Below are 23,164 nucleotides of genomic sequence, written 5' to 3'. Positions count from 1 at the left end.
TAGGTGTTACTCTAAAGGCAACATGAGAGAATCTTGTGGCAAAGAATGTGTTTTTCACCTTGAGTATATCAATGTGAGTATCTTGGTTAAAATATCATTCTATGGCTTTGCAAGAAGTTACGACTGGGGAAAATTGATGAATGAGCATACCAGATCTCACTGTATTATTTCTTACAACCACATGTGAATCTACAATTATCCTAATATCTCAAAAAAGTTTAATTAAGAAGCTATATTTATCTTAGGTGCTCAGTAAATATTTGGTGGAATTAACAATCAATGAATGAGTTCACTAGACACATACATCACCTTAACACAAACACCTCAAAAATGATAAAATAAAATGAAAGGAAATACAAGAAATTTGGCATAATTTAGATAGTCAAATATTTGTTCAGTAATTGATTAAACTAAGAATGATATTTGAAACTAATGATTTTGAAATAATACAACTAGGAAATGATACATAATTTGCTTTTGAACTACAAAAACATGAATAAAATCTAGCATTCTAATCTAACTCATACTGTATGGGTAGACAACATCGCAGGCCATATACATTCTGAGTACAGTTGTCATCTGATTTAATAACTCTTGAGTGTTTTATTGACATGTAAGGAAAATGGGAGCCACTTATTGAATTGTTTTTAAATGCACCACTTATAAAAGTAGAGGAAAATCACTGTGTCTAAGGGTTTTGTTCTAATACTATTTTAACTTTAGTTTTATTAACTAAGGGGGGACCCAATTTGGTGATACAATAAGAATTTTAAATAATTACATAAAATAGAAGATGATAACTGCTTTTACAGAACTTACAATCTAAAACAGGATGGTCATATCCTAAATTTAGGATAAAATATTTTTCTATTTGATAACTATGATTCTTAGAGTTTATCATGTATGATTAGTAAGTATGATACATTGCCTAATACATTACCTTCAGCATACAACGTGATAAAATGTTTATTAGGTTAAATTTCAATTTTTTAAGCCACCATGAATACTGAGAGAGAAAATATCTCACTTTGTGCTATTACTGACTGAAAAATAATTCTAGGTTGATGTACACCTTAAAAGATCATTGAATGTGAACAAAGAATGATTAAGGCTTTTAGCAGGAGGTTAAAAAGTAAGATTTGTCACTTGTGAGGAAAAAAAATCTACATGAAAAAAACTAGAAATAGTAAGAGATGGGGCCGACAAGGAACCTTATACCAAGGTGAGAAACTGGAAGACCACAGCATTTTTTTTTAAAGTAACAAATACAAGGCTACCTTCCCATGTATGAAAGAAGAATACTCCTTTGTTTGTTTGTATGTTTTCTAAGTAAAAATCTTTATAAAATATTTGCTTTTGGATCTGATAATGTTTAAGGAATCATTATAGATGTAGGAGCAGAAGTTACGTTGGTCAAAGTTTAATGTCAGAGCTATGCATTGCACAAATTGCCTGGGGAGACAGGGAAGACAGCTAAGAAATGATTATAGTAACCACTTCCTTAAGAGTAGGCTCTATGGTTTTTCTACACAAAACTAAGCCCTTCTACAACTGTGGTCTCATGGCACCAGTTCATGTCTGAAGTAAAGGGCTCATCAGAAAGCTATGATTATTTATACACAATCTGACTCCTTATACATATTCAGCCCATGAATGTCGACATGGCTGCTAAGAAATGTTCTGTATCAAACCTAAGTCTACATAATGACTTTAGTCCTTTAGGCAAACATTAAATGAAAAAAAAACCCAAACTACTTGAACTGTCATTAAATTTAATAAAAGTTTATTGATAAATGATGTGCAAAGTACCATGTATTCATTCCTAGTGTCTGACACATGGTAAGGACTTTTTAATGCTGAATAAAGGAATGGATGAACCCAATCCAAATCTGTCGAGGAAAAACCATACTATTAAGCAAGTACTGGGAATTAAGGAGTAGCTTTTACATTAATGCATGATCTGTAGGCATAAATGAATGTTTTAATGAAGTCTAATGTGTATTAAATATAGAGCACTGAAGTTTCATATAATTGCATTGATAATGCAAAATTCCATTTATGCAGCTAACATTATATTAATCATATTTTCCCTTTGCCTGAATAAGTATGAATACTTTAAATCAGAACTTTTAACATTTTGAGAAGCACCTTATTAAATAGCATAAGAATCGACAGACTAATGAAAGAATTTAATACTTCAATTATAATATCTGTAACTAATGATCACAACTAAGAAATAAAGATAAATGAAGCAACATAGTATTCGCAGAAACAAAAAATATTTACATAGACTCTTACCTGAATCCACTTATCAGGAATTGCCATGGCTAGTCGATAGTCGAAACCACCCCCTCCCTGGGAAATTGGAGAGCACAGAGCCGGCATTCCTGATACATCCTAAAACAAAGAATGTCAGTTCATAATGATCAAACTTTTAGTAAATATTCTGACAGTAAAGCCCAGGTCAATAAATGAAAACAATAATAGGGGCATATATTTTGGGGCTGCTTTGGTAACATAAAAGTCGATAAAACTGTGATAGCATATCTCATTTCCCAGAAAGATTTTTGCTTAATGTTTTCACTCCAGGCAAACTTTGATCTCATGAAGCTATTTGTTTCTTTTCTTTAGTATCACCTAGAGAACACAAAAGAGTAAAACTATTATTGCTAAAACATAGTTTCTTATTTTTGAACTACTGTAGAACATTTATTAGTTTTGTTGCTTTCACCAAGCACAACAATACATGTGGCATAAATCTGTTATAGTTGTTCTTTCTATACATAGCCCTGATAGGGAGTGTATTTTTGTGAACACTAGCTTTTGATGAAATGGAATGTAGAGTTAGTACATTAACAGTGAAACAGTGCAGCAGCTTTTACTAAAGTAGGTTGCACTTAGAAAGGGTCTTTGAGATTAGGTAGGGATTATCTTCATTTAGCAGATATAGAAACGGAGGCTTACTGAGGTGAAGGGACCTCTCAAGATAGAGAATCCTTTTTTTTTTTTTTTTTTTTTTCTTGTTGCCAGGCTGGTATACAGTGGCATCATATGAGCTCACTGCAACCTCTGCCTCCCAGGTTCAAGCGATTCTCCTGCCTCAGCCTCCCGAATGGCTGGGATTACAGGCGCACCGCCACTCCCAGCTAATATTTTTTATATTTTTGGTAGAGATGAGGTTTCATCACGTTGGCCAGGGTGGTCTTGAACTCCTGACCTCAAATGATCCACCCATCTCAGCCTCCCAAAGTGCTGGGACAACAGGCATGAGCCACCACGCCCAGTCGAGATAGAGGATTCTTAATGTAGAGCCAGATTCAGATATCAGGCTTTTTGACAGAGGGTCCTTTCTACTCTAGACAATTAGTAATCCAATAATTAATCAAATAAAATTAACCTAAAAATGGGTTTCAAAGATTGGTACAGGGACCCAGATGTAACAAAAGATAGTATTAAGACAACATTAGGAAAATATGCGCTAAGTATTATCAATTCTAATTCCACAATATCTTTCAAATAAGTTACTTTCCTTTGGTCCATTACCACAGCCACAATCTTATGTAATCTTCATTACTGCTTGCCTAGACCATATTCAAATGCATTCCCCATCTCTACCTTCTCTTTATACTAACTGTTGCCAAATTCATATCTTATGAGACAGTCTGCCCTTCAATAGATTTCAATATCCAACAATTGAAAGTTCAAATTCCTTAGCTTCAGATTCAATTCAACAATTACACATTAAGCATTTACTATATGATTTACTATCCAATTAGCTACTCCCCTACTCCCTGTTACAGTGTAAGATCCACGAGGCCAAGAGTTTATAGTTGTTGTTCACTGATACACCCCAAGAATCTAGAATAGTTTAATAATACTTGGCACAAGCAGGTTATTCAGTAAGTATCTGTTGAGTGACTGAATGAGGTGCTCTGAAGGATTAAAAGATAAGACATAATATCTGACTTTCATAGATTAATAAACTAGGACCTACATACACATAAACATACTTATAACTATGAAATGACAACGTGATGTCGTTGTGATCATTAACTAAAGTGCGCAGAAAGTGAAAGGAAAGACATCTTTCCACCATTATTTCCCACTATTTCATTTTAATTACTAAGTACTTCGGCCAATTTGAAATATTCACCCTTGAATGTGCTTGTTGCAAGCTTTTCTATATCTGTCAATGCCCAAAGTCTTCCGTAGATTATGATCCTTCACTTCCTGTAAAAGACTATTAGATACCATAAGCTCTCTGAGACTCAAGTTAAATGCCTCTTTTTTTTTTTCTTATGGAAGGAAAGTATAAGTAAATATGCTATATGGTAGAATACATCCATAAGAAATTGTTTGTCGGTAATGTCTTATTTCTGCATAGCTCTTTATGGTTTATAAAGTAGAAAAAAGATGATCAGTAGAAAAGAAGCCATTTCAACCATTCTATTTATCAAAATATAAGTCACATTTCTACAGACAGGATTGGATGAATATGTATTAAATATCAGGTTCCATATTAGGAACTAGAATTACAGACACAATGCCTTCTGAAAAAGAGTTTCCAAAGACCAAACTGTCAAGAATGACTGGTGATGGGCTGGTATTAAAGATCAAGATAAATTTTCTCAAGAAAATATTAAGGCATGTTCTATATCCAGTCTCAATGTAGTTTTAGGAAATAGAATCTGCTAAGAAAAACATATGGTCATCATGAAACCTAATCATCCCATAGATAGATTTTTTTGGATAAACGTAGAAATTAATCCTTTTGAAAAGCTTGAAACCTGTATTTGTCCCTCAAGGTTCTCAAAAAAATGTATCAAAGAACTGAAGTTCACCAAATCACGGCATGCAATGAGATGCCAGACCAGTCATTCCTCCTGACTGCTTCCTTACCCCTCTCTAGTTCTGTTTTCTTACACATTGTTACATTTATTTCTTACTATATAAACCTCTAATTTTAGTTGGTCAGAGAGGTGGATTTGAGACTGATCAAACTCTTCTCCGGCGATAATCACTGTCTCAGTGATTGGCTTTCTGTGCAGCAAGCAGCAGGACCTAGACTGAACCCCTGGTGATTCGGTAACAATCATACAGTCTTGACTCCTAAATCTGATTTCTAGAAAGCTGCCTCATTAATGCATATGAATTATTTTGGCCCTCCTTTTGAAAGTGGAAAGTTAGTGACTGTTCTTTTAAAATTTTTAAGAAAAAAAAGGTAAATCATAAAGATCATCAAAATAAACATACTCTAAATATAAAACAATTGATGCCTACTCATATGGCATATGAAAATGATTCTGTGTTTGGGATGAAATTAAAATAGTTCTAATTTTTTACTATATAAAGAGCACTTATAACCATTCCAGAGGGAAAGATGCGTCAATCAAAAATGTTTTAATATAGCAAATATAATAATGTAAAATGGTAGATACATTGAGCAAAATACAAAAAAATTCAATTTTTTGTTATTGTCATTATAAATAAATTCATATTTCTACTAAAGGAATTTAAATAAATGTATATTGCTTATCCATTCAAACACATTCCTTTTCTTAAAAAAAAAGGTTCATAGGGATCAATTCTACATTTGGAAGAGACTCCCACTAGACAGAAAAGTGATGTACTGAAATTGAAGTAGTTTTCAATTTAAGTAGAATAAATTGAAAGTACATCTTGTATTTTAAAAAATCTAAAACCAAGTAATATAAAGTAGGCTAAAGTCTCAGTTTCATTGGTAGAAACACTGATAATCAGACCAGAGCTCCCTAGATGATGAGACTATTTTACTTGAAATGAATGGAAAGATCAATGTAACAATTTTAACTTTCATGTATTAAATCATTGCTTCTTTTCCTTCAGTACCCACTTTTGATTTGTGCTGTCATTAATTGTAATTAATTATAATTTGTCATTTGTAATATCTCTTTGGATTGCCATAAATATCACTGACAAACTAATTAAATTTTTGATGTTTGACAAACAAAATTCAAATATACAGAAGACAAAAGTTTAAAATACACTCTGAATGATGTTAAAGATATTCAGCACAAAAAGAATTAGCACAAGTATTAGTAAGATGTGCTATGATCAAATGTAGGTAGGTCATGACTGTGAAATAATACTGGGTGTCTAAATTGTATGACAGGTTGTTGTTTTTGAATTGTACATAAGAACCAATTTCAGGAATTTAGGGCTCCTGCTCTATTCCCAGAAAATACTTAGGAAGTAAAGTGCCTGAAGGGAATAAAATTATTCTCCTCTATTCAAGCAATGAAATCATACCATTTATAAAATTAGAGATTTCTGATTTTGAGAAACGGTGGGTATTAAAACAGTCTATGCAAAAAATAAATATTACAGGAAGGAGACTATTCCATTTCATGCCAATAAACTAAACGCCAACAATGTAAAAACACACCTTAATTCTAACTCTTTTTGACAGTAGTCGTACTATTTTTATATGCCAACCACTATACTTTGTATAGAACAGTTTTAACACACTAAATTCAATTTTAATAATAATTCTTAGTTAGAGAATTTAGAAAACCAGAGGGATTTTAGCACTAAATCTAAATTAGCATAAGCATTTAACAAACTTCTTAATTTATCACATTTATCACCAAGAGGGGAATTGTCAATTATGCATATACAGAATTATATCATTACAGTGCAGCTTTGGGACAGTTAATCATGAACTTTCAAGAATCATGAATAACCAGTGAACATTTGGCAATCTGAGAGCAATAACATAAACAAGAAAGGTAATCGCATCAGAACAAGAAAGGCCTCAGAGAAGCTTGCAGGCAGCGATCCATCCTGTGTCTAATGATTGAGCCAAGAAAGAAAAAAAAATAATAAATGGACAGACACACATTAATATTCAATTCTTTTCTCTGCTGAAGGTCTCATAGCGGAAGGGCCTGTCCACTGATTAGGACATTTAACTTTCTAACCACTGGCATTTTCTTTTTTCACAATAGAATGGTGACAAGTAATTAGTATACATTATCTTCTAATAGGGAAACAGTGAATTCTAAATAATGTGCCACCCATACAAGAGAGCTGCACTATACACAGGGTAGGATTTCATTTATGCAATTATTGACAACACGAGATTGACTAGTCAAATACTGTATGCTGACAGCATGCTCTCTATTAAAGGGGGTCAGAAGGTAAGACTTCACGACGGCTTTACCTCAGCTATTGTTATAGAATCTGGATACAGCGTGTGAACCAAATGATTTGCCAACATGAGGTAAGTCAAGGCATCTTCATCTACTTGTAGTCCGAAATATTCACTGTAATCACCTGAGAAACCTTGACCTTAGAAAAAGAAAATCAATATGGATATATTATGTTAAAAAGCAAGTCTTAACTCTGCACAAATACATCCACCAATTAGTTTTTTATATGAATTTTGTTATTGTAGCAGTTTAATAACATAAGTATGAGCAAATATACTGACTTAGAAAAGTACTACATGTCAACATTCAGGGTTCAGACAATCCTGCAAATCAATTTTGTTTGACAAATGCACAGACATGAGAAAAACAAAGCACTTTAAAGATTTAATTTAATTTTAGCTAAATTATATGGCAAAAAAGTGAAATCATACTAAAGGGAATTCTAAATATCAAATAATTTTTGATACATTTTCTGTCACATTAAGATGTTAATGTTAGCTTGTATTAAATCCCTTTGTGGTAAGGAAAAGAAAATAGGAAAACCATCATAAAACTGAGACACAATATTTATATTATTTCAAACAGGTACTTCAATTTATGCAATATGGAGTTCCCTATGATAAAGAGATTATATATTCTCAAACTTCCTCCTGCCTCCTCTTCTCCCACCTCCTAACCTTGGTAGGTTATAGCACATTTCACTTACTTCGGTTATACCATTTACTTTCTATTCTTTCAGTAATTTACTATTATTGTTATAATAAAATCAAATTTGTGCTCAACGTCAGCCTTTTATCCTGTTTCTCTATATCTAATTTCCATTGATTTTTTTTTCTCAGTTTGCCGGATTCTATCGCTGAGGGATATTTTCAAGTATAATTATGGAACTCTTATTCTTCAAGTTCTTTCATGTTTGTATTTCAGCAGCAATATAACTATCAAGTTTCTCACTTTTGTTTGATGCTGTCATTCTTTAATTTTAAAATGTTTAATTGACAAATAAAAATTGTATATATTCAAGGTTTCCAAGGTACTGATTTGATATTGGTATACAATGTGTACTGTTATTATACTCAAATTAACACATCCGTCACCGTAGTTACTGTGTGTGTGTGCGTGTGTGTGTGTGTAACGATACTTAAAGTTGTCTCTCATCAAATACCAACTAATATTATTAACCATAGTTACATTAGATTCCACATAGCTTATGCACCTTAAAATGAAAGTGTGCCCTTTGATCAACATCTCTCCATTTCCTCCACTCCTCAGCCCTTGGCAACCACCATTCAACTAGCAAATGTTTGAGTCACACTTTGTAAGAATTTGGCAGACATTGCTTCTGCAAATAGAATACTATGAGTCCAACCATTTTTTTTTTTTCATGTATGTAAGTAAATTGCAGGTAAATTCATCACTTCCTGATAAATTTCTCTTTATCACTGAGTTTATAAATTAAATACTGTGCTTGTTATTAATTGCCTTATCTCAACTTTTCTGGTATTCTATTTGATCTTTTGCTGTGCGGTTTCAGGAATTTTGTTTGTTGCTTCCTCTCTCATTCCAAGGGAGAAAAAAAATGTTAAATAACTCAGAATGCTTTTCTTTAACCATTTCTTGGATTCTCTATCCATGAAAAGCACATCCCATATCCATAAACTTTGGTTCACTCCTCTAATACCACGAATCACTGGAATATACTCCTCTCTCAGTGAGGGAGTTTCTGCAGGGGCATGTAGGTGTTTAAATCTAGGAAAAGATTTTTCTTAACTTTTTCCATGCTTGTCTTTGCATATCATAAGTCAGCTTCACCAAAACTGGAAAGTGGGTATCAATGAACTCTGTTGTGTTTTACAGATGCAACTTTTTTCCTAGGAACATTTCAAGTGGGCAGCATCATGAGTAAGATCAAGCAGTAGCACACTTTGAATGTTTAGCTTCTTTCCTTGGTAGTCAGTTTTCAAGATTTAGTCAATTAGTCAAGTTTTTCACCCTTTTTAACTTTTTTCTGTTTATTGCTGGTGAATATTTGGCCATTGAAAAATAATAATAATTGACTGGGTGCGGTGGCTCACTCCTGCAATCCCAGCCCTTTGGGAGGCCAAGGTGGGCAGATCACCTGAGGTCAGGAGTTTGAGAGCAACCTGGCCAACATAGTGAAACCCCGTCTCTACTAAAAAAAATACAAAAATGAGCCGGGTATGATAACAGGCACCTGTAATCCCAGCTACGTGGGAGGCTGAGGCAGGAGAATCGCTTGAACCCAAGAGGTGGAGTTTGCAGTGATCTGAGTTCACACCACTGCACTCCAGCCTGGGCAACAGAAGAAGACTCTGTCTCTAATAATAATAATAATAATAATAATAACAACAACAATAATTGTTCCCATATCATCTATTGAGGGAATAGTATTCTGTGATTCCACTTCTTTGTCCAACTTTTATTTTTATTTTTTATTTATTTATTTTTTTTGAGACGGAGTCTCACTCTGTTGCCCAGGCTGGAGTGCAGTGGCCCGATCTCAGTTCACTGCAAGCTCTGCCTCCCAGGTTCACGCCATTCTCCTGCCTCAGCCTCCCGAGTAGCTGGGACTACAGGTGGCTGTCACCATACCCAGCTAATTTTTTTTTTTGGATTTTTCGTAGAGATAGGGTTTCACCGTGTTGGACAGAATGCTCTCGATCTCCTGACCTCGTGATCCACCACCTTGGCCTCCCAAAGTGCTGGGATTACAGGTGTGAGCCACCATGCCCAGCCTCTACAACTTTTAAACTGAGAGTCTGATAAATATTTTTAATTTCAAATTAATTTATAATTTAATTTTAACCAGGTAAATCTATAATTAAAATACATATTTTATTCCATGTGTAATATGTAAAAACCTATGCATTCACAACTGTTCTCATCTATTATTTTTTATTTTAATTGGAAGTGCTGTAGTGTTCACATCCTGAAGGTGTTATAATAAATGGTTTCGTCAAAAAAATTTTAAGCTACACAATAATGATAGCATATCCAGTAGATACATTTCAAAGGAAATGATTATCTTTTGTTTACTTATAAAATGTACTACACTCTACCTATTGCCAAAATGGGATAATAAATTACTACAAAGAGAGCATATGTAATGGAATTAATAAAAATCAAGGCATAATGGCTATTGCAGCTTCTGCAATTGACCCCAAACCTGATTATATCAGGTTACTTACCCATTCCATGGTGATGATAAAGCATGGATGTAACACCATCAAAACGAAATCCATCAAAGCGATATTCTTCCAACCACCATCTTATGTTTGACAGAAGGAATCTTAAAACTTCCCAGCTAAAATATAAGAGGAATATGTATTTAAGCAAAATGTAAAGAGCATTTTCCTTAATTGTTATAAATGTTTGCTATTAACTAAAATTATAGGGCTCTATCTCAAGAACCATAATGTTCAAGAAATATAACATATATAAAAGTCACAAAACTACTAATAAGAATCTCAGCTGGCTGATGAAACTCATTCTAAAAGGAAAAATTATTAATTTTTATAGTCCACAAAGTCACTTAATATCTAAGAAAATTTAGGGAAAAAATTTTTTAACATGAACTCTAAAACCAGAGACCCCGTCTTATTCAATGCTGTGTTCTCAGCAACCACAAAAGTCATTACTATATAGTAGTGCTCAAAAAAAGCAAAGGAATAAAATCTATTACCAGTTCCCGAATTTTTAAAAAGGATTTTCACGTAATATAACCATAATTATGTGATTTTTCTCCTTTCATAAAATGCATTTTCATTATCAGTACAAAAAGTACTTTCAATGACTTTTTGCTTAAAATAGTTCCTCCTGCTACAATTTCAAACAGATATGATTCAGAATAAAAAGTAAAAGATAAAAACAGAAAATCAACCACATGGTAAGCAACATTACATTGACTAGACTGTTGTTTCGTGGAGGTAAAAAAAGAAAACCTAATTAACAAAAATCACATTTAATAAAGTCCAAAGTTTTATGAGTTTCAGAGTCCTACATCCATAAAAAGAGGAAAACAAAGAAACTGTATAACTCAATTAAAAACACCACACGAAACAAGTCTGTTCTGGACAAGTGAAACGAAGGCATCATCAATTAGTATTTTCTTTAGTCATATAGTATGGTTGACTTCTCTATCTTATTATAACTGTGCTTTTAAGACTTTAATACCTCATTTAGTTTAATGGCAAAGCTCCGTAATAGTGTACACAAATCTTTACCCCAGTTGAAATTTATGTATTTTTAAAACCTTGCATATATTAAAGAACAATCTGACATAAATGAAGATGAAGTCATCAAAATTAACTTCAGAATTGTAAATCCAAACTTTGGGGAAAGATGAGTGTTGTTAGTAATTAACTGTTTTAAATAAGTTACTTTGAGTTTTGAAAACTTACTAAGTTAAAAAAAAAAAAAACAAAGAAAAGAAAAGAAATCCAAGCAATCTAATAGATATCAAAGGGAGACAGGAGGTTCAAGATTTTAAGGTTAAGCAATCTTGAAGGTAGTATTTGCTTATGGTTCTATAATTGCACATTCATAACGGTTTAAGGGGGAAATCCTGTTTAACAGAAGAAATGAATAGAAACAAACAGATATACTAGAACTGCATAAGATCAAAATCACTCTATTTTGCAAAGGAATTTTCATTACTATATTGTTTCTAGTTTTCTTATAATTAATACATTTTATTTTTCAGAGTTTTAGATTCACAGAAAAATTGAAAGGAAGATACAGAGAGTTCCCTGTCCCCAAACATATATCTATATTTTTTAATGAGTTTGCTATGAGAATTTCAGAAAGACTTGAATAAAATTGCATACAAATAATCCTTTGAAAATAATTTTTTGAAAAGAATACACTCTTCTAAGTAAAGGGAAAGATAAGTGAATTATATTGCAATTCAATGGAAAACAGAAGAAGGAAACGATGTGAACTTGATCATTGAAAAGAAAGAATTGCCTAGTGTCACAGCAGATTTCATTAAAGTCAAAGGTAATGAAAGTCCTATTGATTCCTTTTACTACAATATTTAATCTATTCTATTCTTGACCAAAACAGGAAATAAACTGTGTTTAAAATATTAAAATAAAAAGACACACTTGGGGATAACTATGTCACTAGACAGATTCTTGGCGTGTATGAACAACAAAAAAAATTCCAGTGACAATCAGAAAAGAAACAATAGTGACCATGGAGCATCTAATTGAAAAGTTCTCATGGGTTAAAAACCGCATTCTATTCTTCAGATCTCTGAAATACTCTTTCACATTGTCTAAAAATGATAAAGAGTCTTTTAAAAACTACTTCAAGATTAAAGTGATAAATCAAATTTTTACTGCTTTTAATGTCTTTTATATTTTATGAATCATTAATGAAATACAATAGACAAAATTTTATGAAAGTAAACTATCTAGAACAAAATAGTAAAGAACAAAAATCCAAAAAGTTTTATTTTTTTAACCAAATATCAGGAAATGGATTTAGGAAAAAGCCAAATATAAAATTTTAAAGTCAGTAGCAGCAAGTTCAAAGCAAAAGTTTAAAGCATTAATTCTCTGGCTAAGTCGACTTTCTAAAACTAGATTATTAGTATCAGTTATGCAAAAATAACCAGTCTTATAAGGGTAACATTTTATAAATAACTAGCCTTTGTTGTATAAGAAAAAATAAATTGTCAGTTTCTAAGGATAGTAGTCTTAGTTATGCTATGTTAAATTTTCTGCACAAAAGCACAACCTTTATGTATATAATTATAAAATACTTAGTGCACATTACTGGAGAAAAAACTTCTTCCCTAATCATTTTGTCTCATGGGTACCCAGACCTCAAAATCAAGTGGAAGATTCTTAAATTCACATTAAAAATCCAAGTATGGAAGGACATCCAGCAGAGGTACCCTATTCTGCACCCCACCCTACAGCAGTCACATGGACCATGAAAACAATAATCTCATACAGGAAGGAACTAGTTCACTGAATCTAAGATTTGTCTTTGAAATAGAGCAAGCTTAAAGAATAAGTCACCAGTCAAAATACTGATTTCTGAAAGATGTTCAATATTACTTCTACTCTCATAATTTCCAAATTCAAGCTCATAGATTCCATTTTTCCTTTTGTGGGGTGTTGACAGAAAAAGGAGTACAAAGTATTCTAGACTATGACTGAATTAGAAATACTGTCCAGTGTGCTCTCTAGTAGTAAATGAACTGAATCACCTCAACCGAATTGTTTGCCTTGAGTCACAGTATGACAATGTCTGGTAAAAAGTACAATAAAAAAGGCAATTTACTTTTTCTACCTCAAAATGTCATCAAACAGCCCATAACACAGTTGATATATCCAGTTGATTAGAATCTCATAAAAATATACAGCAGAATTTAAGACAGTTTTATGTTGGTGCGTTCCAACAGACAAGCCTGGACTTAGATTACTCCATTGGCATACAGCTTTTAAAGCCTGTCCTTACAAACCACTTACTGTCCAGAAGCCTAATTTCTGAACAATTGGAGGAGCTAGATGCTAACTTTTAGATGGTGATGCCAAATATATATATATATACACACACACACACATACATACATACACATATATACACACACACACACACACACCCCTCATTGGTCAAAATGAATGTGTTTAAGAAGTAACCCATTTTAGTTCTTAGCTTTATATCTTAAACTAATTAACACATATATTAGAAACCAGCACTGTGTTATTTGTACTGTGCATAGTCAACTGATTAGAGCACTCCCAATCTATTTTTTGGAGCAAAACAAAATCTCTAATATCCAGAAAAAAAAAATGAAATGCAACTGACTTTCTTATGAATCATAAACCACTAAAAAAATGTTTAAATCAAAGGTGCCTAATATAGAAACTGAATACATCGATGGATAATACATACATTCAAGGATTTCTGGCAATCAAAATAATCATGATTCTAATTGGCTTAGATGTCTGAAATATTCAACCTGTAATCAAGTAATTAGGATTTCTTAAGGAAATTTTGTCACACAGATAATTCCAATACTAAGGTTTTTAGGAAATATCCCTAAAATCAAAAACTGTTGATTGTCTCACATTCTGCCAATAATCTTTATAATGAAATATAGACAAATTTTCTCAGTAAGCAACTATCATCAAATAGAATGACATTTATTTAATAATGTTGCATTTTGTAATCCAAGCTTATTTGCCTAATGTTCTATTTATTTGTGGTCCAGAAAAACCTCTGCGATTTTCAAAATTTGCAACTTAGTTCACTGGATGTTACTAAACCTACTAATATTGTATATTAATAAATAAGAGACATTACTAAGCAGCTGCTAAATATCAAAAAAATATAAAGGAAAAAATCGTGTTCCTCTTAGATATTCTGTAGGCTTTTAGGCTGAATGTGTATTAAACAGTACATCATAAAACCATGAATCCAAAACCTCATGTTTTGATCTGTGTATTTCAACTGAGGCAGTAGATTGTGAGGAAAGACGAGAAAGGTATAGAATGCCAAAAAAAAAGCCTTAAATTATAATAAAAATGACATATTTTTAGAAAGATATTCTAAAATATCACCGTTTAATATAATAATGGGTAACATCGAACTACCTGGTTTACTTTAAAAAATTAAAAGAATTCATTAATCAATTTAATTCTAATTAAATTAACCAACAATTAAAAATATTATGTTTTGCTCATAATTTGTATAAGTTATGTTACAAACTCAGCCAACTGGAATTAAGAGAAAACTTGAAATGATCAAAAAGTAGTAATTCATATCCAGTAGCAGATAACAGTATCATCAATAATAAAATAAAACATATCTGGATTTTTAGACACTGAGAATTAAATAGAGGCTATTGTATATATTAATTTCAAATACTATTAGATAATGAGTAGCACAAAACTCTAGTGAGACAAATTATTCATTCAACTACTAAAAATCTGTAATAATAGAAATTTCAGAATGTAGGTAGTTATTATAAATTATGGTTTTGAAGTTCTTTTCGATATCACATAATTTTCTGGATTTTATTCTGTGCAACTTTATTTTATGTAAATTAATATATTGTTTAATCAGATTATATCCACTGAGCTCCAGTTATCTACATCCATTAACAAAATAAAGCATTTTCTTCCCATAAGGCCTAAATTGTACTTAGCATATTAAATACTTTATTAAAATTAACTCTATTTGTATTATATGTAATTCCAATCAGGTATTCTCTAGGAAATAAGTAGAAAAGGATGATATGGTGCTTTCATAGGCTAAATGATTCCAATCAGACTTTTACTAAAATAATAAAATACTTGAGAAATTTCCAAATCATGTTCTTCTCTAATTTAACCTGTATTCTTAAAAATTGGTTATCTGTCAAGTAAGATTAGCAAAAGGCAAACCTGAAGTGTCTGCGACGGTGGGTGTGTGTACATAAAGAGTGTGTGTGTGCGTGTGTGTGTGTGTAGGAACTGACAGTGGACAGTAGTGAGAACAAAAGTGAAGGCTAATAGTCTGAAATGATGGAAAAAGACAAGTGTAAAAGGACAACCCACTCTAATAGAGCACACCTATGCAAATCTAGATGGGCTAGCCTACTACTACACACATAGGCTGTGTGGTATATAGTATATTGCGCCTAGGCTGCAAACCTGTAGAGCATGTTACTGTACTGAATACTGGAGGCAATTGTAATGCAAGGGTAAGTATTTGTATATCTAAACAGAAAAGGTACAGTAAAACACAGTATTATAATCTTATGAGATCATCATCTTACATGTGGTTGCTTGTTAAAATGTTATGTAGTACATGAATGTACATACATGTAGACATAGTATACACAGACACTCATGTTTTTCAAACAAGTTTAAAAAATCCTACTTTATCTATAAAATAAAGCTAATGACTAGTTCAAATCAAGTGACAGTGACTTGATCATATGTAATATACATCATGACAAATGTCATATTATTACCATAATTGGTAATCATCTTTTAAGAGCTTCCTTTAAAGGTAAAAGTTTGGAAACATTAACAATGCATAGACTCCTTTTTCATTTTTTCTCTTCTGATTTATTTCTAATAGATTAACTGTCATATTTAGATAAGCAATTGGCTGGGCCCAGTGGCTCATGCCTGTTATCCCAGCACTTTGGGAGGCCAAGGCAGGAGGATCACAAGGTCAAGAGATCGAGACCATCCTGGCCAACATGGTGAAACCACAGATAACAAAATTTATCTGGGCATGGTGGTGCATGCCTGTATTCCCAGCTTCCCGGGAGGCTGAGGCAGGAGAATCGCTTGAACCTGGGAGGTGGAGGTTGCAGTGAGCTGAGATAGTGCCAATGCACTCCGGCCTGGAGACAGAGCGAGACTCCATCTCAAAAATAAATAAATAAGCCATTAAAATAATTTTATGATTGAAAAAATACATCCCTCAATTTGATAATTTCCCATTATCTCACTTAAATTTACAATTTTGTGTATGTATTTATTTACTTATATTTAGCCAGTTTTATTTTAAATGATGACTTGAGGCAACTTACAGAAATACATATATCTCAATGGTATCAGCCTCCCAAAGTGCTGGGATTATAGGCCTGAGCCATGATGCTTGGCTCTAATCAGCATCAACAATAAATTAGAATGAAGATCTTATACAAACATAAAGTATCTGGAAACTGATTTTTATTCCAGTCTGAAATAATTATTTTACAGACTACTGACTTTAAATACACTACAACTGGATTTTCCTTCACTATCACCTCCAAATGATATTTTAGGAAAATATTCAAGGAAAATCATATTATAATGCATATAAAGATGCAGACATTTAGGATAATACTATGTAAGTTATTTTAAAGATGCAACAATGTACTTTGAGACCAAAAAATAGATAAGCATTTTAGAGCGGAGATGAACTGGGAAAAACTAGCTGTACAGCAATTGAGGTAGGGCAAGGTGAAAATACAGAGGCACTCAGTTCTTCAAAAAATGAATGGTGTGCGTGCACATGCATGCATGTGTGTGTGTTCTAGGAGTAGGATATCAAGGAAAATATATAGGGTCTGCTAATGATTATATTTAAATTTCAAACATCACTCTTCAATGGTATTTTGCATTAGCTTTGCTAAATAATATATCTTTCTAATTATATTTGGATACATTCCCACAAGCAAAAGGAGCTAGCTTTCAGTGGGCTTTCTGGAGTGGAGCAGAATAGAAAGGAGAAATGTGATATTATACAGAAAGAAAAAAGGAATTCAAAGTCACCAAGTGTCTACTAGCTTCCAGACTCCACACGTTACACAGCCTCATTTAACAAGGCTGTGATATGACATTTTATGGTTTGGGAAACTGAGATTTAGAAAAGTTAAAAAACCATGCCCAGGGTCGCTCAGGTAATAGATACAGGTACAGCTCAACCTTTTGAATCTAAAACCTTGCCTCTTAACTACAATTTTATACTCCACATTCAGCGTGACTACATTAAAAATTATCTCTTGTTTTTGGCAATTTCCCTGGCACAACATCTTTTACAACCCTGTAACTTCCACATATCCATACTTTTAATATGTGGTCATAGTAGCTGCATTAATCTTCTCTAAGCCTCAGTTTTCCACACAGTAAAATGGAAGATAATTTCTGCACCCTCCTGAATGGGGATTAAATGGAATGGGTATAATGCGATGGCAGTGTTTGATATACTGCCAATCAATGAGAGTTCCTATTAAATAATAAAGAAATTTTGAATATTTGTTTATTACATATAAATTAACATTTATGGCTGTCATATATCAACGTGTTCTATTAGTTGTGATTTTCTCATACTGAAATAAACCATAAAGATAAGCATGTTTTAGCTAATATCAAAGCTAAATAATCCCTTTTTTAAATTCAGCATTTACTTTTCCTAGAATTTTATTGTATTTACCTATTTGTACATTCAACATGCATTTCCTTAACTACCTGCCTTGTACCAGGCACAATGCCAGGTGCTGGGGATGCAGCTATGAATAGCAAATACAGAGTATCAATGTGTGCTGAGTTGAGGGTCTAACAGGAGAAACAGACATTTTACAACTACAAACACAAACACATGTAATTACAATGGTGATTAATAACACAAAGAATAAACAGGGCAGTGTGAGACTGTATTGAGAGAGAAATGGTTAATCTATTCTGAGGAAGTGAAGCTAAGCTTCTCAGAAAGTGATAGTGAAAGTTGAAGCCCATAGGATAAATTGGATGATATAACACTCATTCAAAGTTATTGGAAATCACCTTACATTAGTTCAGAAAAGCCCCCGATCCACTTTTGACAGGCACAGCAGGAATATATTTTTATTACATACTATCAGTTCACTACTGTAGTCCTTAACATAGGACTTCCTTTAAAGATAGATTCAACATGGTCAACAAAATCAGATTTTGTGGAAAGGTATCTATTAAATTAACCATCTGCCTTAGTTTAAGCTCCTATATCAAATTGCCAAGACAGAGTGGGTTATAAACAACAGAAATTTATTCCTCATAGTACTGGAGGATGGAAGTCCAAAATCAGGGTGCCAGCATGGTCAGATTCTGATGAGGATCATCTTACGATTTGCAAAGTGCCCACTTCTCACTGTATCTTCACACGGTAGAAAGAGAGTGAGGGAGCTCTCTGGGGTCCCGTTTCTAAGAGCATTAAACCCATTCAGAGCGTGGAGCCCTCCCAAAGACCCCACCTCCTAATATCATCGCCTTAGAGATTAGAATTCCAACATACAAATTTCACAGGGACAGAAACATTCAGAAACAAAAGGAAGAGAGGAAGAAGAAATAAGAAAAGGACATTTTTCTTTATGTGTTAATTTTGTGTGACTGACTCCCTACATAATGCTTAACTATTCTTTCTTGTTTTAATCACATTTCTCCAGAATTTTTCTATTCTAAGAAAATACTTCTGAGACAGTCTTTCCAGCAGCAAACACATCTAGGAACTTCCCACTCGATACTCCTTCCGTACCAAGTCTCATCTTTTCTTGGCTGACTCATGCCCCAATTCTTGCCCTCTTCATCCCAGACTCTGCTCTCTCTGCCTTGAGAATGCATTCCTTCCCTCCTTACTCCCTGTGGCTCCTCTATTCCTAAACTAGCTATTCATATGGTCTCTTATTCTCATTCCTTCCTTTTTCCTCTTCTAACCTCTTCTCTCTCCCTTTCCTCTTTGTTAGCCTCTCTTCCTTCTTAATCTTGATTGCACAAGCAAATGTAAAAGCCTGTCAAGCAATTCTAGGAATTGCTTATAATTCATTAAGTACACATATTTATATATGATTTTGCAAAAATAAAGATATCAGGTACTCTGTCTTGATGAATTTCGTGAGAAAATTATGTTATACTTCACTTAATGAAAATTAACTAAGCATTTCTAATACACAATGAAATAACACTGAATTAGAAATCAAGAAAATAATGTTCTAGACAATTTTGCAAAAATCAGTATATAAACGGATAATCTCTCTGAACGTCAGTGTGATAATTTTTGAAGAGGATACTGGATTATTTGATCTCCATCTTATATATTTTTATAAATTTCAATTTATTTTATTTTGAGACAGTCTCTCTCTGTCACCCAGGCTGGAGTGCAGTGGCACAATCTTGGCTGCAACCTCTGCCTCCCAGATTCAAGCGATTCTCTTGCCTCAGCCTCCCGAACAGCTGGGATTACAGGCACCCACCACCATGCCCAGCTAATTTTTTTGTATTTTTAGTAGAGACAGGGTTTCACCATGTTGGCCAGGCTGGTATTGAACTTCTGACCTCAAGTGATCCACCCACCTTGGCCTCCCGAAGTGCTGGGATTACAGGCGTGTGCCACTATGTCTGGCCTATAAATTTAAATTAAAACTGAAAAATTAATTCAACATTAACATTTCTGAGTTTTAACATGCAGACTAATTTGAATAATTTCACTATATTCTACTAGAATACAGACACAAAGTTTATGACATTAAATGTGCCTTAGACAATGATAGACTAATGGCCTGAAAAAAAAATGACATCCACACTCAAAAATATTACAAAACCAAATTCAACCAGCACCGCATCCCACAATCTCAATTGAAAGCCCAGCACAAGGTTCACAAAATCTTATTTCTTACTTGAATGTCATGTGAGAGAAAACAAGAGACAAACTGGTTCATGCAAGTAAGTCCTGTTTCCCCAATGTAATCATAAATTATTGTCTAAATGTTAAGAACCATATCTTTATGTTAGTTTTGAACAAACTGACCTGAACTAAATAATGTACATAGAAATCTAAGACACTCACATAATAAAACATTAACTTTTTTTTTTTTTTTTTTTTTTGAGCAAGGATCTCACTTTCTAGCCCAGGTTGACGTGCAGTGGCACCGTCTCATCTCACTACATCCTGGACCTCCTGGGCTCAAGTTATCCTCTCACCTCAGCCCCCAAGTAGCCAGGATGACAGGAGTGCACCACGATGCCAGGCTAATTTTTGTATTTTGTGTAGAGGCAGGGTTTTGTCATGTTTCCTAGCCTGGTCTCGAACTCCTGGACTCAAGCAATCTGCCTACCTCGGTGTCCCAAACTGCTGGGATTAATTTATCTTTTAAATACAACATTAACTCTGAAGCAGTAAAAATAAACAAATTAAAAAGTAATATATAAAGTTAATAATGTTTTCATAGTCATTGGAAATGGAACCGGAAATTAAGAACAACAAAACTCTTCGCTAAAATAAAGGCACATAAGCAAAGATTATGATACTTTTTGGAAACCTACAAAGGTCGTATTTTCATGAGGAAAACTTAAATAAGAAATTATTTCATTGAAATGTCCAAATAATACATTTTCCTCTTCTTTTCTTCCTTTCCCCCCACAGCTTACAATTTGTCTTAGACCTTTCAGAACATGTTTAACACTACAAGAAGTAAAATCATTAAACTCTTCACTGATCGCCTTTCCTCATTGTTTATTACAAGTTTTAACACACATGGGCATTCATGCAAACATATACCTCGATTTTTTTTTAAATCAAAAAAGAAATATGGCCAGCCTCTAGTGAGAGTAAGTTCATATTGGTGAATGTATGGCCTACATTGGAATAAAAATGCTTATGATTAAATATTGAAAATTTCCCCAAATGTAATATAATTCTCTGGTGACGACAACAAAAGGAAGAAACCACAAAAACATCAGTATCCTTAAGGAATCATCAGCTTCTTTTTGTTTGCTCCACTTATAAATTTTGCATTTGCACATTGCTGCCTAGATTTTCAAAGGGTTCTGCAATGATTAATTTAACAATCTACCCATATTGCTGTAATATAACCAAAAACTTTTACATATATATAATTTATAATATCCGAATCAAGGATAAACTAGTGGCCAAAATAGAAGTTCCAACATCCAGGCATGTTATTAATGCAGAAATGGCCAAGTGTCACCAAAATATGGCTACTTAAAAAAAATACTCCTCAAGCTTGGGTGCTTTACCTCTAAAGATACACACATAACAGTGCATATTTATGACAGTCAATTTGACCTGATTATTTGACAGTAAAAAATGAATGTGTAAAAATTCTAATACTTACAAATATATATTGAATGCTTACTAAATAAATGGCAGGCCTTGTACTGAGTGCTTTGCATGAATTATTTCATGTAATTCCCACAATAACCCTCAAAGGTGCACATAATAATAGAGATTGGCACACTTTTTTGTACAGAGCTAGAAAAAAACATTTTAGACTTCATGGCCATGTAAGGTCTCAGTGTTGCATGACTCAACTCAGTTGTGGTAGGGAGAAAGAGGACATAGGCAACATGTAAAGGAATGGGCGTGGCTATATTTCAATAAAACGTTATTTACAAAAACAGGCAGCAGTCACACTCGGCCCACAAGCAATATCCTTTGCAGACCCCTGCAATTAAAATTCTCATTTTACCACTGTTAGTATGTAACATTCACATGCCCACACAGCTGGCCAGTGAACTCCGGTCTCTTATTGCAGAATCAAAGCTGCTAACTACTACATTTATCTGCTTCTTGCCAGCAATTTAAACAGCTATTCTATGGTAAAATAAAGACAAATATATTCCGGAGTAAAAGGTAAACTGATATGTTTATAAAAGACAAAACAAAATATTAGAACAAACCTTGCATTTACAATGCTAGTGATGCAAAATCTAGGAAATAAAAGTCTATGCTCCCCAAAACATCAAGATATCTGGTGAAATTTAGAGAATGCAGTCTATGCTTTAAAAATGAGCTTTCTTTAAAAGGTTATATACTTTTTAAAGCTCCATGGAATGTTTTAGGGTTCTTCTTCATATATAATGACATAGGATGAATGGCTAAAACGATGCACCAGGTGCTATACATTGCCATCAATGCCCATGCCCATTTGCAAACGTACAGTGTATGGCCAGACTGAGAATAATGGTTTTGCAAATGTACAGTGTTATGGCCAGACTAAGAATAATGATTTATGTTCAGGTCAAAATCCTGCCCAGGCAGGAAGACCCTGCGCTATTTAACAAAGTCCGATTTCACTTGGAATAAAATCCAGTACACAGTCCTGGTTACAGGTCCAGTATAATCTGATCCAGTCTAATATTTCAACCACTGCCCACTAAAGACCAGCTATAGTGTCCTTTTTTCTGTTCTTGAAGCACAGACAAGCTCATTTCAGCCACAGGTACTTCTTACCAGCTATTCTCTCTGCCTAGAATTCTATTTCCTTGAGTCAGACACCAGTCCAAATGTCAATCAGAGTTCATGCAAATATGATCTCTTAGAGGACTTCTCTGGACACCCAGTTACTCTGCCAACCATATCACTCTCAGTTATGTTTTGTTTGGCATTTATGTGATCTTTTTCTGGTTTATTATTATTTACTTTAAGTTATGTGCTATTATGTAGCATTTGTTAAACTGATTATC

General features: G+C 33.4%; 1 protein-coding gene across 4 annotated transcripts in view; it reads right to left on the bottom strand.

Moving 5' to 3' along the window:
* GBE1 (1,4-alpha-glucan branching enzyme 1) overlaps nt 1–23,164 on the bottom strand; it is a 263,149-nt gene that overhangs the window by 91,792 nt on the left and 148,193 nt on the right. For all 4 annotated transcript variants that reach the window (NM_001266287.1, XM_077991016.1, XM_077991015.1 and 1 more), the window contains 3 exon segments: nt 2,299–2,397; nt 7,202–7,329; nt 10,397–10,512. In NM_001266287.1, the coding sequence (NP_001253216.1) occupies nt 2,299–2,397; nt 7,202–7,329; nt 10,397–10,512 (343 nt within the window).

This window comes from Macaca mulatta, chromosome 2 (assembly GCF_049350105.2).
Source record: "Macaca mulatta isolate MMU2019108-1 chromosome 2, T2T-MMU8v2.0, whole genome shotgun sequence".
Taxonomy (NCBI): domain Eukaryota; kingdom Metazoa; phylum Chordata; class Mammalia; order Primates; family Cercopithecidae; genus Macaca; species Macaca mulatta.
The sequence above is the reverse complement of the archived record's forward strand: the minus strand, read 5'-3'. Positions and strand labels throughout refer to the sequence as shown.